The sequence below is a fragment of the Desmodus rotundus genome, chromosome 9 (genome assembly GCF_022682495.2).
Source record: "Desmodus rotundus isolate HL8 chromosome 9, HLdesRot8A.1, whole genome shotgun sequence".
Taxonomy (NCBI): Eukaryota; Metazoa; Chordata; class Mammalia; order Chiroptera; family Phyllostomidae; genus Desmodus; species Desmodus rotundus.
In genome coordinates, this window is record NC_071395.1 from 53518836 (window position 1) to 53530525 (window position 11690).

The 11690-nt window shown below is 40.2% G+C and overlaps 1 protein-coding gene across 1 annotated transcript in view; it reads left to right on the forward strand.

Annotated features, from left to right (window-relative positions):
* Positions 1–8000, forward strand: part of ADAM28 (ADAM metallopeptidase domain 28) — a 101490-nt gene extending 93490 nt beyond the window's left edge. Inside the window, exons 21-25 of the mRNA XM_071219268.1 lie at positions 3844–3946; positions 6062–6221; positions 6660–6740; positions 7060–7138; positions 7924–8000. Coding sequence (XP_071075369.1) covers positions 3844–3946; positions 6062–6221; positions 6660–6740; positions 7060–7138; positions 7924–8000 — 500 coding nt within the window. The remainder of the gene's footprint in view (positions 1–3843; positions 3947–6061; positions 6222–6659; positions 6741–7059; positions 7139–7923) is intronic.
* Positions 8001–11690: the final 3690 nt, after the last annotated feature.

Consider the following 11690-nt stretch of genomic DNA (forward strand, 5'->3'; position numbering starts at 1 on the left):
TGCTCATGGTGCATTGTCTGCTTACAGGCAAATGTACGATGAGAAAGAGAAGCCAAGCAAACCACCATGTACATATTTCTGAAAAAAGTGAACCTTCTCAAGAAGCGCCTCCGGCAGGAGGTGTTCTGGGAGAGGCATTGTTGTCATAGGAGATGACAGCTCCCTGGGTGTTGTTGCCATTGAACACCCTCCTGTGGGACAAGATGTGGAGGTGGGAGACAGTGATATTGATGATCCTGACGTAAGTTTTTTTTTTTTTAAGATTTCAATAGAGAGAAAGTTCTAGAATAAGGATATATAGAAAAAAGTTTTTGTACAGCTATACAATAGTTTGTGTTTTAAGCTGTGTTATTATGAAATAGTTGAAAAGTTTAAAAAATAAAAAGTTTATAAAATAGAGTTATACTAAGCTACGGTTAGTTTATTATTGAAGAAGGAAAAGTATTTTTAAAATAGATTTAGTATAGCCTAAGCGCCCAGTGTTTGCAAAGTCTACAGTGTTGCCCAGTTGCTCCCAGGCCTTCACGTTCACTCCCTGCCCACTGGCGCCACCAGAGCCACTCCCAGTCCTGTAAGCTCTGTCCATGTAAGTGCCCTACTCAGGCACACCATTTTTAGTCATTTATACTGTATTATTACTGTATTTTTTATTTTTTAATTTAATCTTTATTGTATTTTTTCCATTACTATTTAGTCCCCTTAAATCCTTCCACAATCATTCAACCCCCTATTTGCTCAATCCCTCCACTCATTAACCTTGCCCCCCAGCTAGCTGTCATCTGCTCTCCACCTAAGAGTCTGTCTCTGTTCTCCTTGTTAATTCAGTTTGTGCATTAGTTTCCACATATAAGTGAAATCATTTGGCATTTGTCTTTCTCTGAATGGGCTTATTTCACTTAGCATAATGTTCTCTAGGTCCATCCATACTATCACAAAAGGTAAAATTTTCTTCTTTTTTATGGCCAAGTAGTATTCCATTATGTAAATATCCCATAGTTGTTTTATCCACTCATCTACTGATGGGCACTTGTGCTGCTTCCATATCTTAGTGATTATACATAACACTGCAGTGAACATAGGGGTGCTTATGTTCTTTCGAATTAGTGCTTCTGGTTCCTTCAGACATATTCCCAGAAGTGGGATCACTGGGTCAAAAGGAAGATCCATTTTTAATGTTTTGAGGTATCTTCATACTGCTTTCCACAGTGGCTGCACCCATCTGTATTCACACAAACAGTGCAAAAGGGTTCCCCTTTCTCCACATTCTCACCAGCACTGGTTGATTTATTGATGATAGTCATTCTGACAGGTATGAGATAAAATGGCACTACATATGTATCTATCAATAATCACTTTAAATGTAAATGGACTTCCAGACAAGATGGAGGCATAGGTAGATACACTTTGCCACCTTGCACAACCAAAAGAAGGACAACAACAAATTTAAAAACAAAAAATAACCAGAACTGCCAGAAAATTGAACTGTATGGAAGTCTGACAACCAAGGAGTTAAAGAAGAAACATTCATTCAGACTGGTAGGAGGGGCAGAGATGGGCAGCCAGGATGGAGAGGACTCGTGGCAAGGCGGCAGCTAGAGGACAGGGTGAACAAGGTGGCTGCTGGTGGACCAGGTGGTCCCACATTTGCATGTGAATAAACTGGGAGGAACAATTGGGGAGCAAGACAGACCACACAACCCAGGGTTCCATCACAGGGAAATAAAGCCTCAAATCCTCTGACTGAAAGAAACTTGTGCGGGTTGAGACAGCAGGAGAAACTCCCAGCCTCACAGGAGAGTTCACTGGAGAGACCCACAGGGTCCCAGAACATACACAAACCCACCCACCTGAGAATCAGCACCAGAAGGGCCCAATTTGATTGTGGGTAGCAAAGGAAGTGACTGAAAGCCAACCAAGAGCTGAGCAAGCGGCTTTGTTCTCTCTTGGACCCCTCCCCCACGTACATTGCCACAACACAATAACATGGGTTGGCCCTCTGTAGCTAATACCTAAGGCTCTACCTCTTACTATGCAACAGGCATGCTGAGACAAAAAATGTGGCCCAAATGAAAGAACAGATCAAAGCTCCAGAAAAAATACAACCAAGTGATGAAAAGATAGCTCACCTATCCAATGCACAGTTCAAGACACTGGTAATCAGGATGCTCAAAGAATTGGTTAAGTATGGTTGCAAAATAGAGGAAAAAGTGAAGGCTATGAAAAGTGAAATAAAGGAAAATGTACGGGGAACCAACAGTGAAGGGAAGGAAACCAGGACTCAAATCAACAATTTGGAGCAGAAGGAAGAAATAAACATTCAACCAGAACAGAATAAAGAAACAAGAATTCAAAAGAATGAGGAGAGACTTAGGAACCTCTGGTACAACTTTAAGTGCTCTAACACCAGAACCATAGGGGTGCCAGAAGGAGAATAGGAAGAGCAAGAAATTGAAAACTTATTTGAAAAAATAATGAAGGAGAACTTCCCTAATCTGGCAAAGGAAATAGACTTCTAGGAAGTCCAGGAAGCTCAGAGAGTCCCAAAGAAGTTGGACCCAAGGAGGAACACACCAAAGCACAAGATAATTATATTACCCAAGATTAAAGATAAGGGGAGAATCTTAAAAGCAGCAAGAGAAAAGGAAAGTGTTACCTACAAAGGAGTTCCCATAAGACTATCAGCTGATTTCTCAAAAGAAACCTTGAAGGCAAGAAGGGGCTGGAAAGAAGTATTCAAAATCATGAAAGGCAGGGACCTACATCCAAGATTACTGTATCCAACAAAGCTCTCATTTGGAATGCAAGGGCAGATAAAGTGCTTTCCAGATAAGGTCAAGTTAAAGGAGTTCATCATTACCAAGCCCTTATTATATGAAATGTTAAATAGACTTACCTAAGAAAAAAAAGAAGGTCAAAACCATGAACAGTAAAATGACAACAAACTCACAACTATCAACAACTGAACCTAAAAAAACAAAAACAAAAATTAACGGAAGAATTATATATAGTAAAGGAAGTATAGAAGTAAAGAAATATAAATGGCTTAAATGCTCCAACCAAAAGGCATAGGTTAGCTGAATTGATAAGAAAACAAGGCCCACATATATCTTGCCTCCAAGAGACCCATCTTAAATCAAAAGATACACACAGACTAAAAGTGAAGAGATGGAAAAGGATATTTCATGCAAATGGAAAAGAAAAAAAAGCTGGGGTAGCAGTACTTACATCCAACAAAATAGACTTTCAAAAAAGAAAGGGAATACATAATGATAAAGGGAACAATGCAACAAGAAGACATGCACCTTTTTTATGTTTGGATACACAAATACTTACCATTGTGTTACAATAGCCCACAGTATTCAGCACAGTAACATGTTGTACAGGCGTGTAGCACAGGGCAGTAGGCTAGACCATACAGCCTCGGTGTGCAGTGGGCTATACCATCTAGGTTTGTGTGAGTGCACTCTGTGATGTCCCCACAATGACAAAATTGCCTAATGGTGCATTTCTCAGAACGCACCCCTGCTGTTAAGCAATGTATGACTGTATGTTAAAATAGTATTTCTCATGATGGTATTTTTTTAATTTTAATTTTCCATTACAGTTTACATTCAGCACTGTGTTGTATTAGTTTCAGGTATACAGCACAGTGGTCAGACAATCATGTACTTTACACAGTGATCCCCCATTATTTCAAATACCCATCTGGCACAATACATAGTGATTATAATATTAACTACAGTCCCTATGCTGTTGGTTTTACATTCCATTAACCTTTTGCTGCATTGAACTTTCTTTCTCTTTTCTTTTCAAATATGTCCCTATTGATCATGCCTGGCCCAGGAGCTGAGGTTGCAGATATGTCATGTTACAGCAAGAACACAAATGGGTTACGGTATGGGTACTGCCACAAAGTGGGTGACACACATGTTCCCTGTAAAGCAAAGTAAGTGGCGTTACTGTCTGAACCTTCCTGCTCCACATACTAGGGACCTTGCTCACATCCCGCCACACATTCTGATTCATTTCATTTAGAGAGAAGGTCAATGTAGACATCATGACAGATAGTCACTGAGTGACTATCACATGCCATGTTTCAAGCTAGGCACTGAGTTAACAAGAGGAATAAGAACTGATCCCTCCTTTCAAGTCCTTCTCGGTAGGTGTTTCAGATGACACCAAGTACAATCACTAGTAAATAGGAGGAATGTCTGAGACGGAACATGTAGTGTGAATGAATGGGCCTGGTTGAAAATCTGCCCACTGATTTTCCAGGATATTTTAGGTGTTTTCCCACCTGATGTCTTTAATTATGAGTCTAAGGACACAAATATTTATTGACTCAGAGAAATAACCAATAAAATGCCTATACAGTTTTATTTAATTTAAACTTGCCATGAAATTGTATAAAGAAAAAAGGCAGTAAGAGAAAACATTGACAATTTACCTGAAGAATGTTTTAATTTTTATAGTGATAGTCTAGAAAAATCATAGAATATTACATTCAATGAATTTTAGATCTTTCTATAAGATATTTTGATTGTGCAATTTTAAAATGACATTAAAAATTCAAATTATAATAAACTCCTTGTACCTGTTCCAAATTTTACACATTTAAATTAATGTACAAGAGGTTAAACAAGATCAGCATTTCTCAAATTTTTCTATTAAACACTAATTTGTATAGATGATTGATATTACACATACATACATATGTATACATGCATATACATATATATACATATACATGTGTATAGATACATACACATATGTTTAGTTTTTCTAAACAAACTATATTTTGGCCATAAGGTCATCTCTTGGGGCAGTTGGGCCTAAAGGATGGACCATCATATTCTGTGCTTTCTCCTTTTTAAAAAATCAGAGTAGATTCAAAGGGGGTAAATATGTAAAAGGAAATATCTGGGGGGCGGGGAAGAGCAATACGTAGTATGAGAGGTAGTGAGTGGGAAAAGAGAGTAGGGTAGTTCCATTTTTCCTCTGCAGCATGCGTACACACCACTGTCCCATATCACCGTCTGTCTGGGCACTGAATAATTTCTGTCATTAGAGGCACAAGTATTTCTTCTCCCCATAGGCTGCCTTTTTAGTCACTTCTTCATAGTAACTGGCTGGAGTGGAGAGGAAGCCTGAAATTCCCTGTACCCTAGAAGCTTCACCTAAATGATTCAAGAAAACACCCTCCCAAGTTTGGAGAGAATGCATGCCTTTCTCTACTCCTCAATCATATTTATTAACAACCACCAAAGGCATCAGAAGAATGTGATTCTATCTGTACCCAGAATACTTTTTTCACAGCCCTCTTCTGAATTCTGTGTAAAGCAATGGACTGCAGTTTTATTGGCATTGACTTCACTCTCCTTGGCAGTAAATGAAGGACTGTATTGAGTGCTGAGCAGTTTCACCTGCATTTGCAGGGAGATCATTCTTTCAGTAACAATGCATGATGCCTCGGAGGATCAACCAAGGCTCAGCTTTGTATTGACCCAACCATAGTGGAGAGAACTATTCTGCTGCAATTCATGAAAATAAGTAAGGAATATTAGCTAAAATAAGATAGAAATTGATTTCCTAGGTGTCCTCCATTATGTTAGAACCCCACTCTTCTAATATTTTCTAGTTTCATCACACATATGACCTCCTCTCCCAATTGTTTCTCTGGTCTATGTTGGCCTCCCCAGCTCCAGTGTCACTTTCCAACAAGCAAAAAGGAAACCCCCCACAAAAGTAAGGGTACCTTCAAGAATTTGTATCGTACTTAAGAGTCTGCTTCCTTCTTATTGGCTAAAGCTTAGGCAATGGGCCAAAATTAGCTGCACGGGAATCTGGGAAATGTGTTGTTGTATTGTTGCTACAGCAACAATGTGCTTTTTCCATATTCAATGGTTCTATTACTGAAGAATAGGGTGAAATTGATATAAAGAACTAGGAGTCTGTGCTATAGGGAGAAAACCCATTAGTTAACTATTGATAGTCAGGGAGCTATCAACATTTGTATAAAATCGTGGCATTTCAACTGCAGCAAATTTTGGCTTTTCCTCAGTGATGTCATGTGTGGGAAGTTGTTCTGTCAAGGTGGGTCAAATAACTTGCACCAGAAAGGACATGTAATAGCTTTCTTGACATGTAAAACATTTGACCCTGAAGACAAGAGTCAAGAAATAGGCATGGTAGCCAATGGAACTAAGTGTGGAGATAAGAAGGTAAGTTGAAATTGTGATTTTCATTCAAATGTTTATTTTTTATTTTTTGTTTTGTTTTCAAGGCTTCTTTGTATTTCATAGGAGCAGTTTTCAAAGCAATGCTTATATCACTCATTTATGCCCACCTGCATTTATTCCTTCAGTATTACTTAATAAGTACCTACTAAATGCTTGGCACAAGGTTGTTAAACTTAGGTAAATTTTATTGTCTGAATTTTGAATGAAGTAAGGAAATCTTTAAGAATACTTTGTAAATATGTTATTATAAAAAGTATCTAGATCCCACCTTCCTATTTCCAAAAGAATGCTGTGATTTCCCCAATAAAAAGGTAAGTTTGATATTGGAAATAGTGGCTAATAATACAAAACCAAACTCCAAGCAGCCAGAAATTTGCAGAGCTGACACCCTTGCACCTTAGTGTCACGTCATGGTTTCAGGTTTGCAGTGAAGCGGCGTGTGTGGACGTCGAGAGAGCCTACAAATCGACCAATTGCTCATCTAAGTGCAAAGGACACGCTGTAAGTTTTGAAAATGTTTCCCCAAGCTTGCTGAATCTTATATATTTTTTAGGTCAGTTTGATGATGTAAAAGAATGTTTCAGGGTGAAATGACTAAAATGATTAAGTTTGTCTAACCCCTCAGTAGTGTGTTTGAATGAAAAGTTCTTCTAAGAGCCTAGTATATGTGAAATTCCTATCATTGATTTGTTATGTAGGTAGTGGGAAGACGCAGAACAGGGGTTATTCTGTTGTCAGAATGGACTTGTGGTGGATGGGCAGGGCCCTTGAGCCAGTGGACAGTCTAATGTGGAAACTGACAGGATCCTTGGTTCCCCAGGTGTGTGACCACGAGCTCCAGTGTCAGTGCAAAGAGGGCTGGGCCCCTCCTCTCTGCAGGGACTCCTCCGTGGTGTTCTGTAGGTAACATTTCACATCTACCTGAGAAACTGCTTTTCTTTTCCAAGCTTTTCTTTTGTGTAACAAAAGATACTGTGGCCTCTTTTCTCTCCTCTTGAAATTCCTGTTCTGTAGGTACTGAATCTGCAATATTTATCTTCAGTCTCTATAATAGATTTTTTAAAAAGATTTCATTTATTTATTTATAGAGAGAGGGGCAGGGAGGGAAAAGGGGAGGGAGAGAAAAATCAATGTGAGAAACATCAACTGGTTGCCTCTCACACGTGCACTGATCTGGGACCAAACCCACAACCCCGGGCACGTGCTCTGACTGGGAATCAAACCATTGACCTTTTGCTTTGGGGAACAGCACCCAACCCACTGGGCCACACCAGTCAGGGCTCTTTAACAACTTTTAAACCTCATTTTCCACATTCTTGTGCATTTACTCTACATACAAAACAATTTCCTCAAATTTTATATTTGTAATATTTTAATTCCCCCAATTTTCTTGTTTTCTGATTGTTCCATTTTCATGCCTGCCTTAACTTAATGTATAGATATAACATCCTCATAAAACTCTCTAAGAATATGACAGGTTATTTTTGCAGGTTTAATTCTGTATTCTGAATTATCTCTATTTCTTTTGAGTTGGACTGTTCTGATTTTTCACCTTGTCTCTTGTATTTCATCGTGTTGTTTTTCTTCAGGATATGTGATCTTTTGTTGCATAGGAAAGTAGGTTGCCTTGAACTAGCTCACATGGATTTTATGTGCATATGTGTGTGCTTGTTGTGCCTACCAGTGGCCTCTCCTGACGAGAGATCTGGCTACGAGCTCTGGCAGCAGATAGACACGTCTCCCTACAGGCCATCGGGGTGAGGGCAGCCAGAGTGGGGGTCCTCACCTCTTGCAGCCATGGTGAAGAGTACTTTGCCATGGGTATAACTGAGCAGACAAGGACCCATTCCCATGGTGCCTTGGTGAATGACCCAACAATCAGTACAGGTTTTTATTTACAATATTCCAACCCTGGGAGGACTCGGCACACTTATGATCAGAGCCCTCCTTTCCCATGAGACCTAGCACTTCCCTTGTTCCCCAAAAGGCTATAAGCCAAAAACCAACTCAATAGTCCCCTATTTCCTTATCTTAAGCCAATTGTGCAAACAGTTCTCCAATCTCTCTGGAAGGTACCAAAGTTGCCATCCTCATGCAGCAGTTTTCTCCTTCAGGATCTGGGGTACATTGTCATCAGCCTCTGTGTTATAGTCCAGAAAAGCACATGCCATGTTACACTGGATCATGGTGAAGTCCAGGAAAGGCACAAGTTCCAAGTGTCCAGACAGAGTCTAGGTTTGCAAGGCAGCAGGTCAGTGTCTCGCAAGGCAGGATCCTTGATGGCAGCTGTAGCAGGCATGATCACAGCAGCAGCATGCCATTCCTTCCCTTATTACACCAGGCCGCATGGCTGAATAATCCCTACAAACTGCATAGCTGCTACTTCACTACTGTAGCGTGGCTCCCTTCTTCCCTACAAGCTGCCTGCCCTTTGTTTTAAATTCTGACCCAGAGCCTCCTGAGTAATCTCATCTCTGACTCCTCCCACTAGGAGCTACATTTGCCAGTTTTCTGTATAGTTCACATTCTCTCGGCTGCCATCCCCAGTCAGGGCAAGAGTGACTCAGTGATCCAGGGGGAGCTGCCTCCCCTGGCTAGTCACGAGTCAGGATACAGTCTGAAAGTCACACCCACCTTGCCCCTAGACTGTAGCACAGATATTAAACTAGCTACCAAAGTTACCAAGTTGTCATTGTAATGTAAAGGATCTAATCCTACATCTTCTCTCCCCCACCCCTCAGCCAAGGTTTGTGGAGGCTTTGGGGGCCCTGCAATCTACACCTTGTTTCATGAGGAGAGAGGTCTTCATTTCATTTACTTCCTGAGAGTTGCTTTCCCTTTGCACTGGGTCTCTCCTTGATGCTCTGTTCTCTCTCTGATCTAGTATGGGTGCCTGTCATTAGCCTCTGTGCTGCTTCTCTGGCTCTTGCATCTCCCATTGCTTGTAGAGAATTCTCTAGAAGGGCTTTGTTTTGTGGCAGGAGCCACTCTTGTTCTACATATGTAAGGGATGGGGATGGGCCTAATGAATCATCTGTCTCACATTCAGATTCCCTGTTGGCCTCCCAAGAAAAAATAACATATACTTCTGATGTTTGGGCCATAATTTACTCATTGACTGTCCACATTAAATCCTTTAACTTCCTATATTTTTGTAATTCTTTTCTTTTTAATGGAGGGTGAAAAGCATCAGATATTTGAACTGACACTAATATCTTACCTAGAATTTTACTGCTGCTGTCTGCATGTACATGTGTTCACACTTGTGAACTTTTCTTGTGTTTATACAAAAAATAATCTTTTGGCTTGCTGATCTCTTTAATAAGAGAGTGGTAGCTGTTTGAATTGCTCTTCAAATTTGTACATCTTGGTATTTGTGGCTTCCAACTATTATAAGAAAAAAAACATTTGAAATGACAACAGATCGAAGTTATATGTATTACTTGGATAAGTCAGTAAAAGGAAAAAAGTACCATATAGACCCAGGAAATTTGTTCAAACCATTCCCCAATTCACAGGGTCACATAATTTCTTTTCTGTCAATAATTTTTCTGATCAGAGCAAAAATCAGTAGAATACTTAGTTATGTCTCTGCCAATTGTCTTATATCTCAAGTCGTTATTTGCTACTGAGGGGAATATGATTTCAATACTGTTTCTTTTTATCTATTTTGTTTCAGAGTTGAATTTTAAAATTATTCACTCCTCTTCTGCCATCCCCCTTACTTTCTATTCTCTCTAACCTCCCAGGCATTCATTTTCCAATGGTTACAAACATCTTCCTTTCTCATACCTCTCAGCAGTATTTGCTCTATGTATCTCATATGAAGTGTTCCACACAGAGTTCCCCTTTTTAGACCATGAACATCTCTCTTCTATTTTCTTTTGCTTTTTATGCGACCATACTACCTTCACACATTTCTTAGAAAATCCTCTTTGGAAATTGACAGGTTATAAATTGACTGCATTTCATAGATGAGAAAATTTAAAGATGCCCATGGAGTTTAAATTATTAAGTATAAGAAGCTGGTTATTGGCGGAGCCAGAGAGTCCGTCTCTGCATTTATCCTTGTCTGTTGTCTACCTCCCCCACATAACATTATTTATTTATGAATTAATTTACTTATACTCTTTCTTATTCTCTCCTATACATCTATCTCCATTACATTATCTCTTGCATTTCCCTGGCTTCCCATCTGACACTTCAGCTCCCCATTGGATCGTCCCAGCCCTGGCATTGGCCAGCATTTGCTACTGTCAGTGCTCTGGGTTTCCGTCACTCTGACAGGTGGGTAGTGATATTTTATTATTGTTTTAATCTGCAATTCCAACAAATAATGTTGAACATTTTATATGCTTATTTGCCAGACATAGTCATACCTTTCATTTTGTTGCAACTAGAGATCATGTCACGATAGAACTTATACTGATGTGAGTTTTCTAATTTCTCTTCAGATGGTGAATCTCTCTCTCACTCAGAGGGCCTCAGAGTCCTCTTCCAACAGCAGCATGTGGGGCTTCCTGCAACAGTGGCTCACAACTAAGGACACAGGGGCTGTCTGGGCGAACTTCTGCTTTCTTCTTGAAGCACAAATGGGGTGACAAAGAGGACCAGTGATCTGATTCTAAGTAAATGTAATGAGAAAAGAAGCCATGTTTATCTTGTTTACATTGCAAAAATAAACCCAGTGATTTCCCGCAAATTGCTGGTAGGACACAGCTGTCCCTCTCTTTGGTCCCAGAAGAACTTAAGGAAACTGGAAGACCCCCTGGAGGACAGGGGTGAGGTTGCTTCATTTGCAGACTTCCTGTGTGGTTGGCTTGGAAAGGAAATCACCTGGTAGTTCTGTGACAGGCTAGAAGGGTAGACTATCAGTTTCGCCTCTCTGGCTGTTTGCCAGCTTTGTCTTGCACACATGGCATTGTCTGTATACTTGCAACAATTGAAACTGCTCCTGGGGTTCAAGAATAAAGTCAGGGTTCTCTTGCAGTGGAAAGCCTGGGGAAGGGAGATTTACTAGTCCCTGATAGTTGTTTTCTCACCTCAACCCCTGGAAACCAATAGGAGAAGTAACATCTGAAGAGTTTGTCTTCAGATGCTGCTGCTTCTCTGGGGGCAGAGGTGACCCCCTGACCCAGGGCTGTCTGTGGGTGGTGAGTCATGGACTGGTTTTCTGGTGTCTGAGGATTTCCACCCTGTGGGAGATTGATCAACTTCCCACTCCCTAAGCTTTTGCAGCTGATAGTATCTGAGGCGGTCCTTCTCTATATGCATTGCTTCATAGAAAAAGCGGTAGTGTCATGTAAAAGTGACCAAAAAACAACCCAATAGGGAACACACATTTTCAAAGAAAAACAATATATTGCATTACAGATTCCAACCTATGCAGAAATACGAAAAGAGAAGGGCCAAAATATAACAAGCACATTAAAAGGTACAAGGGAAGGTACT